Raw genomic sequence first — 23611 nt, forward strand, 5'->3', positions numbered from 1 at the left:
TTGTGAAATCATTGTTCAGCCTTAAAGCAACATGGTGATAAAGTGGTATGAATAGAAACTTGAACTTGGGAGACCAAATAGTAAACAATAACACTGTCAGGAAGGAAATGATAATGTGCTGAATCAAGGATTTAGTGGAGATGGAAAGGAGAGTTCTGATTCATAGGACATTTTATAAACGACGTATTAGATACAGAAGGTAATAGAGGAAATTAGTCCAGATACCTAAATGAAGGGTAGGAAAGAAAGTCAAACTATGACTGTTCTCATGAGCTTGAAGAACAGGGAGCAGTCAGAGGAGTGGAAGTTCTGTTGACACTGAACTCCAGGTTTAGTGTGAGTGGTGAAGTCAAAACATGAAAGCATTATTACATTAAATTTCTGAGTTTTCTGAGTTAGATGAGGAGCCACTTCTAATGATGGCAAGATTGAATATGTGGTCATTGAAATAAGTCGCTGAAGTGGACAGAAATAAAATTTATTGGCAAAAAAATGATGTCAAAGACTCTTGAAGATAGAATTATTAGCTGAATCATTCATTTAGTGATGAATGAATCCGTCCAGAATGGTGGCAAAATGCAGGATAGCGAGAAACACTAGAAATGATGTCCCAGAAGTTTTTCCACTTACATGGTTTTCCTCCTTACACTAAGATGCCATGCGATGTACACGGATTAGACCACAAATTTACAGATTCAGGTCCACTTATTTAATAATAGGCTCTCATTGGGGAGCACAAATAAAATATTCCCAACCTATGTTCTACAAAGGAGGTCTAATCATTTGATTAGAAAAGGGAAGTGGGGAAGGTAAGCAGAAGAAGAAAAGATATTTGTTAAGTCTAGGAGCTGTACAAGTCATGTTACATAATTTTATGTCATTTCATCTGCATAAAGTCTCAATTCTTTTAATTACTCATTTATTCATTTATTCAACATATATTTATTAAGCAACTGGAGGTGCCACATCCTATGCTAGCTATTTTTGGTAGGCATTTTTACTTTTGTTCGGTTGATGAAGAAATGGCTCAGACAGCTTAAGTAAATTGTCCAAATCAAAAAGCTTGAAGTGTTCAACTGAGATCACCAGTTGCTTTAATATAAAACACAAGAAATGTTGGGTATAGTGTCATCCAGAGGTTGGAGCACTAATTGGACTTAACTTTAATGTATGTATAGAAACAACAAATGACTTCCTAAGGGTAATCATTCCTAGGTATCCTAGGTAAAGGAAAGAGAATAGAGAATCATCCAATCTTCATCTGTCATCCATCAAAACTGTCAAATTGAAAAGATTTCCTAGTTGTAACCCTGAAAGTACAATCTGGATAAACGGCATTATTATTATCTCACTGTGGTCACACGCTCAGTAAATGAAATAGTCATTCAGGGTTTTTAAATCTGGCTGAATAATATAAAAATCCAAGATAACTGTCAATCACATTTTCATCCCCATTTCATGAGATCTCTCAGCAATTTCCCACCTTTTCTCAGCTGGTCTTTGCTACAATGCTTTCCTAGTGTGGTAGGTTTAGCAACACTTTAGTGAGTCACATTTTTTTTGTGTTTTTAAGGGGTTCTTTAAGTTCTTCGCCTTTTAAGTTTCCAACTTCTTGACGAGCACAATTTTTTATTTGCTGTTATAAACCTCCAAAAAACCCAAAAAGTTGATGAACATTTTTGCTCATATTTCCTTCTTCTGTATTGTGCTAGCGGGCAGGGGAGTGATGTGAATGAGATAGATGTCGGCTGTTGAAATGTAAAAACATGTAACAACAGGCAATCTGTGAATGTTGCTAGATTTCTCTGAGTTTGTAAAAACTTCTCTGAAACCAAAAGATGTATATATTCCCAACTTTTTCTAAAAATTCAAATGTTTCAAGATATTTTTCTTTTTTTCTTTTTCTTTTTTATCATCATAAAGTTGTACATTTATCACCACAATCAAGATATTTTTCTTAATTGGCCTACAAACTAGTTTGATTATATGATTTTTCTATTTCTTCTTCCACTTATTTCAAAGATCACTATTAAACTTTAATTATAAATTCTCAATTAGGATCAGCCAAAGAAAGAATAGTGGTAGGAGTGAAGAGGTAAATGACAAGAATCCTAGATCTGAATTGCATGCAATTATTAATTTTTGAAATAACCTTGGAAACTGGAAATTTGGGAATACTTTTTTATGCTTTCTAAATGACTCCAAAAATAAAATCTTTGTATGTATTGGATAAACATAAAGGATCTTGATATATACTCTCACAATTAATTTTTACAACAGCTTTGTTAGGCACAAAAATATTTCTTATAGAGATAATAAAAATTGACATTCAGAGAAGTTAAATAATTTTCCCAAAGTAACACAGCTATTAGGAATCTGAGTTGGAACTTCTATTCAAGTATGTTTTTCTCCAAATCCTGTACTCTTGCCATTACAACATTTTGCCTTTCACTGTTGTTATTATATCTTTAATAATATTTAAGTGGGTCAGGAGATCATAATGGATAGAGCACAAGATCAAATTTTGGCTCTTCTACTTCATAGTCGTGTACACTTATTCTGAGTATTAAGTTTTTCATGTGAAATATAGAGATAATAGAGTTGTTGCAAATAAATGAAATGATATTTGAAGTGACTCACATATATCAAGTATTAATCATACTGTATCTATCACAAGGCTATATGATGACAAGAAAAAAGGTATTGAGAACAAAGTTAGAATATTAGAATTTTTAGTAACACTCTCCAAGTCAGAGCCACACTAAAGCTGATAAACCTCAGTATTCTAGTATTCAGAGAAAGGATAGTAAAATATACCAGAATATTAACAAATTACCATTTGTTCACTAATTCCAGTCTTGAGGTTCCTAGACCCTGGAAAAAGGTTCTCTAGACACTTGGCACAACTATTTTCAAGAATAAATAACTGTGAAAGGACATGTTGAATTTGGGTATATAAACCAATCAGAGTACTTGATAACAACTGAATAAAATATTTAAAATTAATTTGTTGAGACAGAATTGAGAAACAGACCCTAGCATCTGTGGTAACTGCCTGAAATAGCTAGGACGTTTTTAAAAACCACATTACTTAACCACGTTTATTTTAATTTGTGTTTATTTTCTCTCTCCTCCAAAAAGGAGATGTAAGTTATGTAAGTAACAGACACTCAATAAAAGTTTGAAAACAGATTGAAGAATGAAAGAATGGTTGAGTAACATAACACTCCCTTTCCTCAATCTACTTCCTTGTGTACTTTCTTGCTTCTGCTTACTGGCTTACTGATGTCTACTTATGCAGACACCCTTACAATATCTACTTACTGAAGCCCTAGATTAATTCTTGTGGGATTTTCAGAGTCATCAATCAACGTATGTCAACAGTGTTTAGAGCAGCAGCCTCTCTAAAAAATGATGGTAAATTTTCTTAAAAGAAAACAGAATTTCTCCCTTTTTGGTAAATTAGTGATATTTACAACACCTTAGGGAACATATGTACACAGTGCCCAATTTAAGAAGAAAAGAGTCAAGTGGCACTTTCATTAGGATTTCTGCTGAGCAATTTCAGATGACTAAAGCCAAGCAAGATTCACTGATTATTTGACATTCTGTCAAGAGTGGTTAGTGCAATAGGCAGACTGTCAACTCTGAAGACAAGTCACTATTTGTGCAAGCTGTTCTTTCTTCGTTGGTCAAAAGTGAATCATACATGCCAAAATAAGTATAAGAATTCTAAGTTATTAAACATGACAAGTACTGGATTGAAATATACAAGTCTGGGTTTTGTTACAATAAAAACAACCCATATGAAGTTCTTTAGACAAAGAATGAGAAAGTAACTGTCTGCCTCTTGCAACTACAATAATTGTACACAAATGGTATAAAAAATTGAGTTAGAAGAAAAGCAATAAAAATCCCTACACAACCTTTTCAGAGTGATCCTTTGATGAACAAAGATAAAAAGTAAAATAAGGCCTGAAATAAATGGCTTACCCACGAACAGATTCAAAACACAAAGAACTCTGACTCTCAAAGGCCCAGAAAAATACTGAGGAATAGAGAGGCCAGAAAAATTCTGAAACTGTACAGTCATCCCCAAAGTCCATAGTCTCAATACAGAAAATTAGATTCTAAATGATAGTAAGTGCCTACTTAGCAAAGCCATCCCCCAAAATCTTTCTTGCCTAATCACCAGATGTAAACTTTAATTTTCAGTTAGGGTTTAAGATACACAATAGTTAAGTCATTAAGTCAGAAGAAAGACCCTCACACTATGGACCTATCAGTGTAACACTTGATAAATCAAAAAACTTTTACTCCTGAGCATCATATTATTGTATTTAACTCAAATTTCCCTGATTCCAGAGAGCTAGGGAGTCTACTTTTATTAAAAAAAGCAAAATGAAGGTCAGAAAACCAAGGGCCAAATTTATCCATCTAGTATAATACAACTTATTCTGATTGCCTGCTGTTTTAAGTAATACAGGTAAATTATGCTGCAGGAAGCACAAGGGTATATAATGTGATCAACTGTTTTATTCATTTAACAGGTATTTTTTTTTAAACTTAATTTTATTGAGATTGTTCACATACCATACAATCATCCAAAGATCCAAAGTGCACAATCAATTGCCCATGGGACCATCATACAGCTATGCATCCATCACCACAATTTTTAGGACATTTTCATTACTCCAGAAAAGAAATAAAGACAAAAAAAAAAAAGAAAACTCAAATCCTCCCATACCCCTAACTACCCCCCTTCATTATTGACTCATAGTATTGGTATAGTACATTTGTTACTATCGATGAAAGAATGTTAAAATACTACTAACTGTGGTACACAGTTTGCAATAAGTATATTTTTCCCTACATACCCCTCTGCTATTAACTTCAACTTACAGTATCATACATTTGTTCTAGTTCATGAAAGAGATCTCTAATATTTGTACAGTTAATCATGGAGATTGTCTACCATAAGATTCACTGTTTTACACATTCCATCTTTTAACCTCCAAATTTCCTCCTGGTGACATACATGACTCTAAGCTTCCCCTTCCACCACATTCACACACCATTCAGCACTGTTAGTTATTCTCACAATAACATGTTATCGTCACCTCTGCCCATTTCCAAACACTTAAGTTCAACCAAGTTAAACATTCTGCTAAGCAACCACTCCCCATTCTTGAGCCTCATTCTATATCCTGGTAACTTATATTTCAGGTCTATGAGTTTACATATTATAATTAATTCATATCAGTGAGACTCTGCAATATTTGTCCTTATGTGTCTGACTTATTTCACTCAATATAGTGCCATCAAGGTTCCTTCATCAATCTGTTTTTTTTTTAAAGACAGTTTTGTTCACACACCATATATTCCATTCTAAGTAAACAATCAATGGTTCCCTGTGTAGTCACATATTTATGCATTTACCACCATCACCACTATCTATATAAGGACATCTTCATTTCTTCCACAAGAAGGAGAAAGAATCAAAGAAGGTAGAGAGAGAAAATTAAAAGAAAAATACATAAATAAATAAAAATGACAGCTAAAAGCAACAAAAGGAAAGACAGAATTAAACTAAAGTAGAATAAAAGAGTCAGACAACATCACCAATGCCAAGAGTTCCATATCCCTCCCTTACGTCCCCCCCTTATAGGCATTTAGCTTTGGTATATTGCCTTTGTTACATTAAAGGAAGCATAACACAATGTTTCTGTTAACTATAGTCTCCAGTTTGCGTTGACTGTGTTTTTTTCCCAATATCACCCCATTTTTAAAACCTTGCAAGGTTGACATTTATTTGTTCTCCCTCATGTACCTTTAATAACAATTTTTGAGCACTCTGGGTTTCACTGAGTTATACAGTCTCAGTCTTTATCTTTCCTCTTTCCTTCTGGTGTCCCACATGCTCCTAACCTCCCTCTTTCAACCATACTCACAGTCATCTTTGGTCAGTGAACTTACATGGCTGTGCTACCATCACCCAAAACTGTGTTCCAAACCTGTCACTCTTGTCTTTTCCTATCTAGCTGTAGTGCTCCCTTTAGCATTTCCTACAGCACAGGTATCTTGTTCACAAACTCTCTCATTGTCTGTTTGTCAGAGAATATTTTAAACTCTCCCTCCTATTTGAAGGACAGCTTTGTTGGATGTAGGATTCTTGGTTGGCAGTTTTCTTTTTCAGTGTCTTACATATATCACACCACTTCCTTCTTGCCTCCATGGTTTCTACTGAGAAATACGCACATAGTCTTATCAAACTTCCTTTGTATGTAGTGGATCATGCTTCTCTTACTGCTTTCAGATTCTCTCTTTGTCTTTGACATTTGATAATCTGATTTTTAAGTATCTTGGCAAAGGTTTATTCAGATCTATTCTGTTTGGTGTATGCTGTGCTTCTTGGATATGTAATTTTATGTCTTTCATAGGATACGGGAAATTTTCATTGATTATTGCCTCTATTATTGCTTCTGCCCCCTTTCCCTTCTCTTCTCCTTCTGGGACACCCATGACACATACATTCATGTCTTCATGTTGTCATTCAATTCCTGGAGACATTGCTCATATTTTTCCATTCTTTATCCTATTAGATTTTTTGGGTATAGGATTCCAGGTGTTATGTTCTACAGTTCCTGAGTGTTTTCTTCTGCCTCTTGAGATCTGCTGTTGCATGTCTCCATTGTGTTTTTCATGTCTTGCATTGTGCCTTTCATTTCCATAGGTTCTGCCAGTTGTTTTTTCAAACTTCCGATTTCTATCTTATGTTTGTCCAGTATTTTCTTTATATCCTTCATCTCTTTGCCATATCTTCCCTGAATTCACTGATTTGGTTTTTTTTTTGATTTAGCATATTTCTTTGAGAATCTTGAATATATTTCTTTAAAGTGAAACAATATCTCAACTGTATCTTGATTGAGGTGTAAGTTTGTTCCTTTGACTGGGCCGTATCTCCACTCTTCCCAGTGCAGTTTTTAGTCCTCTGTTGTCTAGGCATCTGGCTTCCCTGGTTACCCCAATCAGATTTTCCCAGACCAAAATAGGTTCAGATCTCAGAATGGGGTTATATTCAGTTTCAAGTCTCCCTGATGGTGTGTTTTAGAGATTAAGACTTTCCTGTGAGGTCTCTAGCCACTGTGCTTTCCTAACCTGCCCAGCAGGTGGCACCCATCAGCCTATTGCTCCCATCTGGTATAAGGAGATGTGGCCCCTTTAGTTTCTGTTTTGGCTGTTTTCCCCCAGGTTCTGGGGTCTGAGTTCTGAAGGGAAGCCTGGCATTAGAGCTGGGCCACACCTCCTTCCTCTTAGGGAAGATACACCCCCTAGGGAGTTGTCTTCTACATTTGAATTTTTCTTTATCTCTCTGTTATTTCCACCACTGTCTGGGACTGGGTCAGAGCACTGCAAAATGAATATGGCTGAGGCTGTCTCCACTGAGCCACTCAGGTTAAGAGAGAAAAAAAGGGCTCTTTAACGTCAGTCATCACTAAAAGTCTCTGTCTGCTTGTTATTTTTGTAGTTTATATTCAGCAGCCCACATTTGTTAATTCAAACCCCAGCTGGAGCCAGGCTGGGCTATATTCACTCACTCTGGGACTGCTGGTCTCTCCCACAGTGAGGTTTTGCAGCTCAGTCTGCCATGGCGGGACAGGGCCCCTGGCACAGTTCTGCAGTTTCTACTTACAGATTTTATGCTGTGATCTCAGCCACTCTCCCCAATCCTGGCTGGTGCACGATGTGTGGACAGTCACGGTTGTCCCCAAGCAGTTATTCCAGTTTATTTATTGGCTGTTCCTGGTTGTTTATTAGTTGCTCCAGGGGTCTAACTAAACTTCACTCCTTTCTATGCCACCACCTTGCCTTTCAGTCCATTCAATAGGTATTTATTGGGAACTATGTACTACATACTTGAGTAAACATGTACTATGTGCCATGTTCTGTGCTATGGATGGATGGTAAGGTCCAAGGCCATTTACCTCACAGTCCTGTATAGGAACATAGGTTTTACCTATTCTATACCTGTTTTCCTTTCACACTTGCAAAAAGTATCTGACATTGTTCAGATATCAAACCTTCAGGGAAGATGACCAGTTTAGGGATACATTCTGAATATTCTAAACCAATCAGGGTAACCCAATTTTCCTGATTGGCATCTGATAACATGATTGGTTCAGGATGACATGTGACTTGATTCTGGCCAATGATATGATAAGGGGGTTATGGGCAAATTTTTTGTGCTGGGGAAGGGACAATCCTTGTTTGTTGCATGTTGTCATGTTTGGATGTGGTGCCAACTGTGGCAGTCTGATTACTATGATGTGAACTAGACTAATGATGAATCAACATATTGAGGATGGCAAGCAGAAAGATGGTAAGAACCTGGGTTTATGATAAAAAACAATGAGCTGAGAGTCAGAAAACATGGCGGCATAGAGAGAAGTGGAAAACTGTTAGTCCCCCCGAGAACAATTCATAAATGACCAAAAAACTAGTAAATAACCAGGAATAACTGCGGGGAGACAAATGTGATTGCCCACTCATCATCCACCAACCTGAATTGGGAGGAATGCCCGAGATCACAGCATAAAATCTGTAAGTAAAACTGCGGACCCACGCTGAGAGCCAAGAGCCGAGAGCCCCTCCCTCACAGAAGCCGCACGGTGCTAGAGAACAGCACTCTCCGAACAAGCTAGCGTACCGCAGCCCAGCTCCATCTGGGATTTTAATGTTAACTGCTAAATACAGACAGTGAATCCTTAACGAGCAGACAGAGGCTTTTGGGGACAACTGACCTTGGGAGTCGGGGGACATATCTGTCTCAGGATGAGAAGCCCAGAGGCTGACGGGTGAACCTGGGAGCTTTTCTGTCCCTTTTGCTTTCTGTGGAGAAAACTGCAGCCACTTTCAGCCCGCAGTGCTTTGCAGTAAAGACAGACTCAGCTATTTTAAAATCAAAATACTTTGATCAGCAGAGTCAAAGAAACAAAGAACTTCCTGATAGGCAGTGACCTCTTTGGAGGGGGCATAGCTTCCCAAAGGAAAGGGAGGGGCCCAGCTTTACCTCCTGCCTTTCCGGAACCAGACCCCAAAGCCTGGGGGAGGAGAGCCACAGGCCACACCCCCTTACACAGGCGGTGACAGACTGCACCTGCCAAACAGAAAAGCACAGGTGTTATTAATCCTCTAAGAAAAACCATCAGGGGAGCCAGATACTAAACATTTCCTCCTTCTGTGACGTGAACCTGTTCTCATCTGGGAAAACCTGATTGGGGTGGCCTAGGAGGTCAGATGCCTAGACAACAGAAAATTACAAACTACACTAACAAAAACGAAGCCATGACCCGGTCAAAGGAACAAACATACACTTCAACTGAGATACAGGAATTTAAACAACTAATGCTAAATCAATTCAAAAACTTTAGAGAATATTTCACAAAAGAGACAGAGGCTGTAAAGAAAACACTGAGCATATATACGGCAGAAATTGAAAGTTCAAAAAAACAACTAGTAGAATCTAAGGAAATGAAAGGCACAATACAAGAGATGAAAGACACAACGGAAACATACAACAGCTGACATCAAGAGACAGAAGAAAACACTCAAGAACTGGAGAACAAAACACCTGAAAGCCTACATGCAAAGGAGCAGATGGAGAAAAGAATGAAAAAATATGAGCAACATCTCTGGGAACTTAAAGATGAAACAAAATACAAGAATCTACGTATCATTGGTATTCCAGAAGGAGAAGAGAAGGGTAAAGGGGTAGAGGCAATAACAGAGGAACTAATCAATGAAAATTTCCCATCTCTTATGAAAGACATAAAATTACAGATCCAAGAAGTTCAGCGTACTCCAAACAGAATAGATCTGAATAGGCCTACGCCAAGACACTTAATAATCAGATTATCAAATGTCAAAGACAAAAAGAGAATACTGAAAGCAGCAAGAGAAAAGCAATCCGTCACATACAAAGGAAGCTTAATAAGACTGTGTGCAGATCTCTCAGCAGAAACCATGGAGGCAAGAAGGAAGTGGTGTGATATATTTAAGACACTGAAAGAGAAAAACCTCCAACCAAGAATCCTATATCCAGCAAAGCTGTCTTTCAAATATGAGGGAGAGCTCAAAATATTTTCTGACAAACAGACAATGAGAGACTTTGTGAACAAGACACCTGCCCTACAGGAATTACTAAAGGGAGCAATGCAGAGTGATAGGAGAAGACAGGAGTGTGTGGTTCAGAATACAATTTTGGGAGATGGTAGCACAGTAATGTAAGTACACTGAACAAAGATAGCTATGTATATGGTTGAGAGAGGAAGGTTGGGAACATGTGAGACACCAGAAGAAAGGAGGAAAGATAAAGAATGGGACTGTGTAACTTGGTGAAATCTAGTGTTCAACAATTGTGAAAAAATGTACAAATATGTTCTTTTACAAGGGCAACAAGAAAATGTCAACCTTGCAAGGTTTTAAAAATGGGGAGGCATTGGGGGAGGGATGCAATCAATGTAAACTAGAGACTGTAACTAAAAAACAAAAACAAAAAAAAAACAATGAGCTGATAGAGATCTAAGACGGCAGCATAGAGAGGAGTGGAAGCTAGTTAGTCCCCCTGGAACAACTAATAAGCAACCAGGAACAGCTAGTAAATAATCCGGAATAACTGCCGGAGGACAAATGTGACCGTCCACTCATCATACACCAACATGAATTGGGAGGAATGCCTGAGATCGCAGCATAAAATCTGTAAGTAAAAACTGCAGATCCAAGCTGGGAGCTCCCTCCCCCCAGGCCCGAGCTGCAAAGCCTCGCAGAGCCAGAGAGCAGCTCTCTCCAAGCAAGTGAATATAGCACAGCTGAGCTCCAACTGGGTTTTTAATTAATAAGTATGGACTGGTCCATATGAATCCCCAACAAGCAAACAGAGGTTCTGGGTGAAGATGGACCCTGGAGAGCTGGACTGGCCCTGAAGGTAGCTTTCCGTTCCTGTTTTGGCTCAGTAGAGAAAGTCTCAGCCATTTTTAGTTCCCAGAGAAGACCATTGAAATGCTAATGACCTTTCCCTATGGGGGGGGGGTCTACATTCCCTAAGAGAAAAGGTGTGGGACCCAGCTCTGCTACCCACCTTCCATTCAGAATCAGACCCCAGAGCCTGGAGGAAAACAGCCACGGGTCACACCGCCTTACACCAGTCTGGAGTTACAGTCTGGAGTTACCTGCTGGGCAGAAAAGCACAGTGACCCAAGGCCGCACAGGGTGTGCTAATTTTCTAAGACACACCCTCAGGGAAACCGGATACTGAACAGTTCTTTCTTCTGGGACCAGAGCCCATTTTGGTCTGGGAAAACCTGACTGGGGTAATCAAGGAAACCATGCCTAGACAACAGAAAACTACAACCTACACTAAGGGAAACGAAGTTATGGCCCAGTCAAAGGAACTTACACTTCAACTGAGATACAGGAACTTAACTGATACTAAGTCAATTCAAAAAGTTTAGGGAGGATATAGCAAAAGAGATGGTCCATATAAGGAAAACACTGGGTGTACATAAGGCAGAAATTGAAATTTCAAGAAACCAACTGGCAGAATCTATGGAAATGAAAGGCACAACACAAGAGATGAAAGACTCAATGGAAACATACAACAGCAGATCTCAAAAGGCAGAAGAAAACACTCAGGAACTGGAGAACAAAACACCTGAAAGCTTATACACAAAAGAACAGATAGAGAAAAGAATGGAAAAATACGAGCAACATCTCTGGGAACTTAAGGACAAAATGAAAATCCAGAATGTACATGTCACTGGTGTCCCCAAAGGAGAAGAGAAGGGAAAAGGTGCAGAAGCAATAATAGAGGAAATAATCAATGAAGATTTCCCCTCTATTATGAAAGACATAAAATTACAGATCCAAGAAGTGCAGCACACCACAATCAGAATACATCTGAATAGGCCCATGCCAAGACACTTAATAATCAGATTATCAAATGTCAAAGGTAAAGACAGAGAATCCTGAAAGCAGCAAGAGAAAAGCGATCCATCACATACAAAGGAAGCTTGATAAGACTATGTGCGGATTTCTCAATAGAAACCATGGAAACAAGAAGGAAGTGGGGTGCTATATTTAAGATACTGAAAGACAAAAACCACCAACCAAGAATTCTATACCCAGCAAAACTGTCGTTCCTATATATGAGGGAGAGCTTAAAATATTCTCAAACAGACAATGACAGAGTTTGTGAACAAGATACCTGCTGTATAGGAAATACTAAAGGAAGCACTGCAGACAGAAAGGAAAAGACAGGAGTGAGAGGTTTGGAACACAATTTTCGGAGACAGTAGGACAGCAATGTAAGTACACTGAACAAAGATGACTATGAGTATGGTTGAAAGAGGAAGTCTGGGACCATGTGGATCACCAGAACAAAAGACAAAAGATAAAAACTGGGACTGTGTAACTCAGGGAAACCTAGGGTGCTCAACGATTGTAATAAAAGGTACAAATATGTTTTTAAATGAGGTAGAACAAATGAATGTCAACAATGCAAGGTGTTGAAAACAGGGTGGGATTGGAGCGAAATGCAAACTAGAGACAATAATTAATGGAAACATTGTATTATGCTTCCTTTAATATAACAAAGGCAATATACCAAAGCTAAATGCATATGGGGGGGGATAGGGGAAGGATATGGGACTTCTGGCATTGGTGATGTTGTCTGACTCTTTATCCTACTTTAGGTTACTGCTATCTTTCCTTTTGTTTCTTTCTAGCTGTCAAGTTTTTTTTGTTGTTGTTGCTGTCTTATTTCTCTCTCTCTTTTTTCTTTTTCTTTTGTCTCTCTGCCTTCTTTGACTCTCCCTTCTCTTTGAGGAAGAGAGGGAGATGTCCTTATATAGACAATGGCGATGGTGTTGAACACATAAATATGCGACTGTACAGGGAACCAAAGATTGTTTACTTAGGGCAGAAAGTATGACATGTGAACAAAACCATCTTAAAAGAAAGGGGTTGATGAAGAAAACTTGAGGGCACTATATCAAGTGAAATAAGACAGACACATGAGGCAAATATTGCAGGATCTCACTGATATGAATTATAATATGTAAACTCATAGACATGAAATATAAGTTACCAGGATATAGAATGAGGCTAAGGAAGGGGGAATGTTTGCTTATTATGAGCAGAATGTTCAACTAGGGTGAACTTAAACGTTTGGAAACGGACAGGTGTGATGGTAGCATGTTGTGAGAATAACTAACAGTGCTGAAAGGTGTGTGAAGGTGGTGGAAAGGAGAAGCTCAGAGTCACGTTTGTCACCAGAAGGAAAGTTGGATGTTAAAAAATGGGACTGTATAAACAGTGAATCTTGTGGTAGACAATGTCCATGATTAACTATACAAATATTAGAAATCTCTCTCACAAACTAGAACAAATGTATGACACTATAATAATAGAGAGGCATACAGGAAAAAAATATATACATACTGCAAAGTATATACTACAGTTAGTATTTTAACATTCTTTCATCAACAGTAACAAATGTACTATATCAAAACTATGAATCAATAATGGAGGGGGGGTTGGTTAGGGGTATGGGAGGATATGAGTCTCCTTCTTTTGTCTTTATTTCTTTTCTGGAGCAATGAAAATGTTCTAAACATTGAAAAAATTAATTGTGGTGATGGATGCACAGCTGTCTGATGGTATCATGGGTAACTGTACACTTTGGATCTTTGGATAGTTGTACAGTATGTGAACAATCTCAATAAAAAATATATATATATATAAAAACAAAAAAAACAACAATGAGCTGCTGCATCAATAAATTCTGAAAACATTCTACTAAATAATTTCTTGTTATGAGAGAATCAATTTTTCATTAAACCACTAAACCAACTGGTTATCATTTAAATCAACTGAGTCAGGATGTTCTGCTACTTGCAGCATAAAGGAGCTTAAAGAAAAGGGAAATGTTTACATAAATAAATGAATTCCATATGCTAAGAACTATATTAAAAGTGTGGATGAGGGCTGAGGTCAGAAACATCTTCAAAGAGGAGAGAAGTTTTAAGCTGAGTCCTAAAGGATGCTGTATGGTCAAAGGGACACCTACATTTCAGGCAGAGGGAAATGCCACATGCAACAGCATCAGGGTCTGGAGAGCTCTGCAAATTACTTGAGAATTACTTGAGAATAGCAAAATCTTATGTTTGAAAGTAGAAGGCCACACAAAATGAGGGCAGAATTGAGATAGTGATGATCCATGCAAAGTCAGATTAAGGGAGAATAGATTTCATCTCATAGGCTAACAATTCTCATCCTTGTCAGCAGGAAAGATGGGACTGTAATTATTGAATCATGCCAACCAGCTGGGATTACCCAGGGTCCAAAGCCAAGTTTATGAGTTAGGCATCAAATAAATATTATGTAAAGATTATTTTTATAGGATGGACTGGAGTGGGTAACAATGGAAGCTTAGGAAAACAATGAAGAGGCTGTTACCATAGTTCACAAAGGGGATACTGAAGATCCAGCTAAGGACTAGCAGTGGAATTATAAAGGAAGGGACAAATACAAGACTTATTTATGAAGAATTAAAGACTGATTGAATGAGGAAGGTTGTGGGATAAGAATTACGCCTGCCATATTTTGTGCCTCGAGCATCTTGGTAGTGGTTGTAATCCAGGGTGGTGTACATATAAAAAAAGAAGGTTTGGGAATGGTGGGGACAGGGACTAAAACGGAAGAGGGTAGGAATATTGAATTTAATTCTGGAAGTCTTGTGCTGAAACACTGTTACTCATCATAGCCACAGAAATATCACAGTAAATGAGTTCTTTGGGAAAAAAAGGGCTACAAAATGTACCCATAGGTTGAATCTGTTGGAGTGATTTATAAAATTGTTGGATAAAAGCTAAGGACATTTTAGAGGATGTCTGTCAAAACAATGATTATCAGCTGAGTAGTTAATTAGTGGTTGCTTAGTTTTGTTTTGTTTTTACCTGTGGAGGACATTTTGATGTTTGAAAACTATTCATACATGTAAAGATGGGTACTATTTTTTCTGCACCTTATCCCTACCATGTCCTTTTTCTCTACCATTTTATGGCCAAATTTCTTCAGTCATCTATCTGATTTATCTCTAGGGCAGAGACCACTATGGGATCACCAAATCAAACAGCCTTTTGCTTCTGAATATATAGTTGGGCCACTTTCCTACACTCCCTTAGAGTTAGGTGGGGCCATATGACTGACCTCTAGGCTATGGAATATAGATAAAGGTGATGTGTGCTATTTCTGGGCCTGGTCTAAAATACCTCCAATGTGAGCCTATGCTTCTCTGTCCTTCTCTCTTTATCTGTGTCCAGCTTCAGGGAATCCAGGCGAGAATTCCAAACCTGGGGGAGGCCTGAGCCCTACAGAGAGGGAGCTTGGGCAAGTGCCATCCATATGCTGACAACTTCCACTTCTCCATCACCAATCCACATCTTTCCCCTGCCTTCCAGATTTCTATATCCAATTGCTTACTGGTTATTTTTACTTAGAAGAGAACCACAGACCGATTTTATTTCTATTTTATTATTTCCAAGTTCTGGCCTGGACTGAAGAAATTTGCTCTCTAACTCATTTAACTTGGTGAAATGGGTGACTTGAATTGCATTTAGCATATTGGCAGTTACTTAATTGAATGTTGTTTTTGAGAAAATACTGAGGAGGTCTTGGCTTTATATAATGTGTACTGAAAAATAAGTTCAAACTAAGTCTACTAAGTAAATTACTAATAATTGTTTTTCTTATCATATATGGTTTAACAATAAAATAGAGCAAATTTAGTGTTTTAAGTATGAATCAGACACTATATAAGAATGATTCTACTTACTATTTCAAACTCCTTCAAGTACACATTTTTTGAAGCTTATTACATATATCTATTAATTAACAATTATAATTGCAATATTCTGGGGTTACACTAACAAGAGCAACAATTTTGAGCTATTAGATACAAGGATCTCAATCTGGAATCTTGTTTTGATTTCAGTTTTGCTTTCAAGTTAAAGAAAAACCATCTCTTCAGTACTTACATGAGTTTCTAATTATTGACAGAAAAAAACCCCTGAATTCTTCAGTTTGTACTTTTTTGAGGGTAGATGTTGAATTGGAAAGAGACCTAAATTAGGAATGAAAATTCATGAAAAACAGATTCTAATCTCAATTTTTTAATGAGTTAGATGCTTGTCATTGGATGACTCATTTAACCTGTTGTAATCCTTTTCTGGAAAAGAAAAAGTATTATAACAGATCATACCATGGTCCCATTTAACTCTAAAGTCCTGTGACTCTATGAATACTTGCTAGTGTATTCATTTTGGAAGTCAAATACAAATCTTATTAGAAGATAAGGATAATTTCTAATCAGAATGACTTTTTGTTGACCGTATTTTCTGTTGTTGTTGGCTGAAGCAAAACTCTAGTCTGATTGAGGGAAAAATGAGTAATTAAACAGTATAATATTGTTCTTCAAGGCCCTAACCCAAATCCCTGACATAATCTATGCCAGCGGAGGACTAACATTATTATAGGGAAATCAGATTACTATTTTAAAAAGCAGTGATGTAATCACATGTGGCTATTATAATGAAAAATGGCTGAAGGACAGATTAGGATGTTCAGTTCCCAAAGGCCAGCTCAGGTCCAAGTTTATACACAAAAAGTTCATTTTTGTAACTCTTCACTTTTCTTACAAAAGAAAATAATTTGAAGGGAAAATGATTTAAACTAGGGGCAAATTTAAAGTGGAACTCTGTTTCTGGCTTTGCATTGATTTGTGGTAGAACTTCATATAAGATTCTATTTTTACACATATTTAAAAAGAGTAATAAGACTTCAATGCCATTAAAATTAATTAAAAAATCGTATGGTGTTTTAAAATAATTTTATTAAAAGAACTATATAAAACCTCTATCATATAGAATAGGCATAATACAGACAAAAACAACTGTCCCTTTATTATGCCTTAATTAGAAAACCATGCGAATGGATTTCACAGATTACTATGTAAAATGAAAACTTTCTTACAGATTTTCCACCAATTTTTCTTCAGGTTGGTTGGGATTAGAGAACAGCTATCTTTATCAAATTGCTTATCATAGGGTTTCTATCTGTTATATACTTTTCTAAGAACAAGAGGATGAAAGATGATGATAGTAGATCAATATTCAATGACAGCAAGACACATCTTTACCATAAAAAATGAAGCAATAATTTATTATTTATTACATCATAAGGGTAAAAAGGTGAATCAGTAGCAATATTATGATTCAAGAAGGTGAAGGATTGAGGCTTGAAAACCTCCTATTGATTCTCTATCATATGTGCTCTATTACAGCTCTTTTACTCTCACTTCAGGGAGTATTTCAGACACCAGAGCAGAAAATGTGCTTTTCCTTCTCTATGTATCCATTTGAATGCCTTTATCAGTGTTTAAAACTGATAGAGTGGGAGTGCACTTTTAAGGCTTTGTTTTTCCCTTGATTCCTACCTTGCCTCTCTGCTCTGTAATTGTATTTGGAACAGGTAATAGGCAAAACTGTAAAATGGCTAGATTTTTTGGTCAGTTCCTTCTGTTCTGTCCCTGCCAGATAACCACTGGGCTCTTTCCTACTGCCTAGAAGCTAATACCTCATCAGCCTATGAGCTTCTTTAAGACAAGGAACATTCTTTATTTTATCCTTAATAGTGCAACAGTGACAGTTTGTCACATAAATGGGAAAATAAACTAATTAATCATAACCATTATGTTGTGACAGAAATACACACACACACACACACACACACATATTCATATCAGAAGAGGACTGCTGGGAGGGAATTATGGTTAACCTAAAGGAGTGTCTCACTAATGGAACAATTTCAGAGGAGGGGAGAGAGGGATATGTGTGACTTCAAATCACATGATGAAAAATTTCCGTATTATTTTGCTATATTTATAGTAGACCCTGATTTGAGAAATTGTCACAAATTTCTAGATAAAAAGAAGTTTACAGCAGATTGTTTAGAAAACAAATGGGCATATTTTGTGGGTAGCATATATTAAAGCTCACAAAATATGGTCTTTTAATACCAACTTGAAAAGGTCTTGTGGTATCAGAGATACCATAAGCTTAATTCACTTTGCTGCTCTCCCAAATGTGCCAGCAGACACTGTTGCATCAATTTGCCATTCAAGCCCTGATTCCTGACTCAGGTTAGTCCCTGGTTTCTGCTCACATTCTTCTCCCAAGCCAGTTTTGACTTCATTCCTGGTATCTATTGTCCAGTTCCTAATTGGGCCAATCTCCTAAAATTGGTCTAGTCCTGCCAGCTCTGGTTTTGCATCTAGCCCACATGAATCCTGAAGCAGCCCTCTTCTGCCCCCTTCTGTTAAAAGTCTGCATATGCTCAGTTGGGTCCGGTAACTTAATCCTTCCTACTCATCCATTCCACAATAATGTATTAAATGTCTGTAATGTGCCACGTATCATTCTAGGTGCTTGGTATATATCAGTGAATGAAACAGATGCAATCCCTGTCCTTATGGGTCTTGCAAATGGGAGCTTTATCTTAGGCTGCACATAGTTCCCCACACTCTGAAAGGAACCCTTGGAGATTTTTGCAGTGCATACCTTAAGTAACAGAATTTATAAAGGAGCTTTGTTATAAAATAGCTCCCTACCCATATTGATTTTGATTCAAATTTGCTCTTTTGTGGAGCCTGATCAAGGCAGCAATGGAAAAGACTTCAGTATCGCTCTTCCACCTATGACACAGCCCCACGGTACACTGATGCTGCAGCTGATGTTCCTTTTTTTTCCACACTGTTAAATTATTTACCTTCAATAAATAAGTGCTTATCTTAGGTCAGATTCCCTAGAACAGAGGCAGAGACAGGAAGTCAGGTGCACATAATGAACTGAGGTGGTGCTCCTCAGGAAAAACTCTGTAAGGGAGCAAGAGAAGCATGTTGGGGAAAGCGAAGGAGTTAACAAGGACGTGGCCTCAGGTCAAGTCTAGCCTTGATCTGATCCAAGGAGAGGCTCTGGAATGTAAATTGTGCTTAGAGATTTCCCACTCTCAGGCCGAGCAGCTATGATGGCAGAGGACAATTCTTCAGAGAATGGGGTGCTTGCCAATTAGCAGCCAATATTCAGAAGCTGGGAGACAGGTACCCCGGCTAGGTAAAGGGAGGTACCAAAGTGCCTTTTACAGTCAGGCAAATGAGTAATTTCATATTCCATGAGAGCCATGAGATTTTCAGTATGTGAAAATATTGATGCCTTACAGAAATTTCTAAAGCTTAATGACTTAAGGATTTCTTATCTATTGAGTTCCAGACATCATAGTGAGATTTGCAAGCTGAGGAGTATGACATCATTGCCCTTATTAGTCAGTAGAGACTAAGAGGAATTAGACAAGGGAAAAGAGGTGTTACGGTAGTGTGAAATGACATCCAGTAGAGTTGTGTAAAGTACAACGCAGGAGCCCTTGCAGGAGCAATATTCAACCCTGGCTGAGGGCAGAAGGCCATGGAAAGCTTCCTGGGTGATGTGGCATCACAGCCAAATTGGTTAGGGTCTCCCCAAGGTAAAGTCCTTTCCTCACTATCAGTTACATGTTTCCTGTACCAAATGGAAAGGGGCACTGAGTTTAAGCTTCTATAATTCATTGTTATACCATGGACAGAAAGGCCTTTTAGACATGAGCCCCAAACGTTAACAGTTCCTATTTATAACCACATGTTAGGGAGCAGACTGGGACCTAAAGCTCTTCACACTTCCAAACCCAAAGCTTCTTGTTAACTCATTTTCCTTGAAAAATAGGTGCCACACATCCTACATTTATCCTTCCAGTGAAGGATACTCACAGCAACTCCAAGTCAATTTCATAGGAAGGCTATCCACAGTGATGCCAACCAGTCAAAATGGTTATTTTTCCAAGCCTATTTATTCAGAACTCAAGATCTGATGAGGCAACCTTCTTCTGGTTAGTGGCAGTAGGGGGTTAGAGGGTAGGAGTGAAAGCCATGGATGAAAGAGAGTTATTTAGGAGGCAATGAGTTACAAGGCTTGGCAAATATTTCAGTGTCAGGGAGAAGCAGGGAAAATACAGAGACGACTCCAAGGCTTGGGTGAGCAGGGCAAGATGTTGGGTTCAGTGTTGAACATGTTGAATTTGAGGAACAAGTTCCTCATCCAAGTGAAAAAATTCATTAAGCTGATGGATAATGGCTCTCTAGATTTTTTTTTTTTTTTTTTTTTTTAATTCAGGACACTGCATTTTTGTTTTATTTTAAGGAGACAAACCTGAATTTCTTTTTTATTGGATTATAAGGGGTGTGAGCTGAATCTTTAAAATTTTAATTCATCTCATGCATGAATACTTCCTAAAGTGATGCTGACCACCATCTATTTCTTAACTCCAAGACATGTTTTAAATGTAGATAATGTTAATGTTATTTCGTGCTTAGTATATTTTGCCCAATTCTTAATTTTTCTTTACATTTTAAAGAGATATAAGTATTTTAAAATTTCCCTCCTTGTTGTCATTCTTTTTTTGTTTTTTAACATATTTTCACAAAATAAGCCCTTAGAACAATCCATTCTATTTCTTATAATACTCACCGTCTTGAATCAGTGAGAGGAGAAATAGGCTCTGTTATTGGCCTTTTTCTTTTTCATAAAGTTGAGAATTATACATAGAAAGGTTTTTCTCCCAATCCCCTTGGAAACAGTGCCACAACTGTATTTATTCTGAAGTTGTAAGTATGATACTGATTTACAACTTTGTTTGCACTCATTGTTGCCCTTCAAATGACTTCACTTCACACCACTTTAGCAGGTGAAGAACTTGCTAGGATTGTACAGTATAACAATCATTCATTTATTAGGATAAGTCCTGATTATTTTATTCTATTTTAAAGATGTCTTTATGAAAGTTATCTTTTTATATCTTTTTATATTATATTTTAGATCAAATATTTAAATCAAGATAGTTGTCTGGTTATGTTATATTTTAATATGCTTTGATTTTAATGAATGCATGCTAATGGAAGTAAACACTGAGGTTATGAAGTTCCAGTTGTATATGACAACAGAACAACAAAGTGTATCCACTTAACTTTTTTTTAGGATCACAGTAGCTGACAGAAAAACTGAAGAGAATAAGACTTAATTCAGAGCTTTGATAAGAGACTTCATTTAGTGAAGGGTCCAATGCTAGTCAATATATCTAATATCTCATTATAGTAACATATTAGAGGAAATGTTCTGTCTTTTATATTAGGCATTTAAGATGAAAATGAGCAGCAAGTCAAATACTGGTTCCTGACAAGACCTTTGTATTTCTACTTTGTTAAAGAATGCTTATTTTTCCATGTCTTCATGGAATGAGTGATGTCAATATGAGTAATGTTTCTTGAAGCAGTAAACATGGTACCCAAATATTTTTCTATCAAATTTCTAACAACTGAAACCATTAAATGATGCCTGTCATATACACATAATACAAAAGATAAATATTATTTTATCCTTCAGTAATTGATGCTGGTAATTGTTAAAAATATGTGCTATGAAATTGAATCCACAAGGTTAGTAATAGAAAAAAAGTAGGAAGAAAAGCATGCAAAGAACATCATGATCAATAGATCAAGTAGGTGATGATGGAAGAAATTCTGTTTTTGCTTGAGTAAGTCTTATTTCTCTGCTAATAAGATTCCAAATGTATGCTTTGGGAAAAGTTTTGTGCTCCAAGAATTTTCAACAGGAAGAGTATGCATTAGCCTTTAGATTCTACTGTCTATAACTAATATTGCACAACTTACTTTTAAAGCACAAGTTCCTCCCAAACATCCATAGTCTTATAACTAGATTTTATAATTGAAATCTTCAACAAGTAGATATGGCTACAAATAGTACTTTACAGTTTTCTTGTGATTTAAAGCTACAGAAAAGTATCAGCTAGATTTAAAACGTCAATTGGATTTAAACCGCATCAACTATTCAAAAGGAAGATTTTGAAATCTAAGACACGTTAAAATATACTCATAAACAAAAATAACCTTGACAAAGACTCAAACTTGGCTGAACTTTAAGTGGAGGTTTATATCAGTTACATCTACTTCTGCTAAAGCTGCCCAAAGAGAGAAGTTGACAAAAAGGCCTCCTGATCTATTTTAGTTATTCTTACCAGTAAAGACGATGAGCAACCTGGACACTCTGCAATGAGCGATGTAGTAGGAGTTGCACTAAAGGACTCTCAAGGTTCCATTCAAATTTGACAGCCTGAAGTAAGAGATATTAGTTTACACATTTTTTGCAGTGTCAAAATTGTAGAGGAGTTTGAGTCTTGAAAAAGACCAGGGAAAATAGCACACACATTTTGATAAAATGTTAATAATATATTAAATAACTTGATAAGCAGCACACACAATCCTACAGTTTGGGTTTGTTAAATCTGGTTTCCTTTCCTCATTTATGCTTTAGGATAACAAGGACAACAAATAAGGGAGGGTAGCTGGTGGAGTTCAAGCCAGGAGAATCCTGGCACACATGCACACAAAGCAGTATCATGAACAGTCTCCCTGGATTATACAAAAACGGCACTGTCAAGCAATAGGTATGTCTACACATTGGGAGACAGAATTAATGTAGACTCACAGCCTTAACAGAAATCAAGTATTTAAGTATCAACCTGCAGACCTGGAAGATTTACTTATAGGTTTCAAAGCTGACTGTTGTCACCACAATCCCCACTGTGATTTTAAGGTTTTCTACGATATCCAGCTGCAGGAAAAACACAGATAGCAATGGCACAGCCTCTGACATCCTTAGGAATCTTCTTCAGATTTCCACCTGCAATTTGTGGGGACTTTGCTTTTAGCAGTCAGTATTCGAACCTCCATGATCTTCCCAGGGTTCTCAATAGGTTGTGAAAATGAAAAATAGGTTCTCCATACAAAAATCCTCACCTCTCTACCTCTCTCTCTCTCACACACACATACACCACACACACACACATACACATACACACACACACTCAGTTAAAAGCCAGATTTTATATCACAGTACAGACAGCAGATAAAAGTGGGTACTACACTTATTAACACACACAACTGAAGAAACACCTCAATATGCTAAGCATCCTCAGACATGGGAAAGCTTATGAATTCCTAGGTGTGAGAGTGCTGAAGATGATTTCAGCAAATTTGCATAAACTTCTGATGCTGTCTGAATGCATAAAGCAACAATGTGTGTTGCCTTTAAACTACGTGTCCTCCTTTCAGTTACTTGCTAACGAAGAACTAACTAGGTCATGGGTTTTGCTTATGCCCTAATAGTGAGCATATCATAGGAACAGGAGCTATGTCTTAGAATTTACTTCCATACTTATCATTTTGGATTTCTGAATAATTATTTCTTCTTGAGCCAGGTAGCTATTTGTCACTCTTGAATTGCCTACCTTGCTTCCAAACTCCCTGCTTCAAACTGTCCACTGGTTTCCTCTAACTCCTGCCTCATCATCCATAATATAGGCAAATTTTGGCATACCTGTCATTTTTATGAAC

General features: G+C 37.3%; 1 protein-coding gene across 1 annotated transcript in view; it reads right to left on the bottom strand.

Annotated features, from left to right (window-relative positions):
* PIK3C2G (phosphatidylinositol-4-phosphate 3-kinase catalytic subunit type 2 gamma) overlaps nt 1-23611 on the bottom strand; it is a 425918-nt gene that overhangs the window by 180314 nt on the left and 221993 nt on the right. Inside the window, exon 18 of the mRNA XM_037846573.1 lies at nt 22234-22328. Coding sequence (XP_037702501.1) covers nt 22234-22328 — 95 coding nt within the window. The remainder of the gene's footprint in view (nt 1-22233; nt 22329-23611) is intronic.

Source organism: Choloepus didactylus, chromosome 8 (assembly GCF_015220235.1).
Source record: "Choloepus didactylus isolate mChoDid1 chromosome 8, mChoDid1.pri, whole genome shotgun sequence".
Lineage (NCBI taxonomy): Eukaryota > Metazoa > Chordata > Mammalia > Pilosa > Megalonychidae > Choloepus > Choloepus didactylus.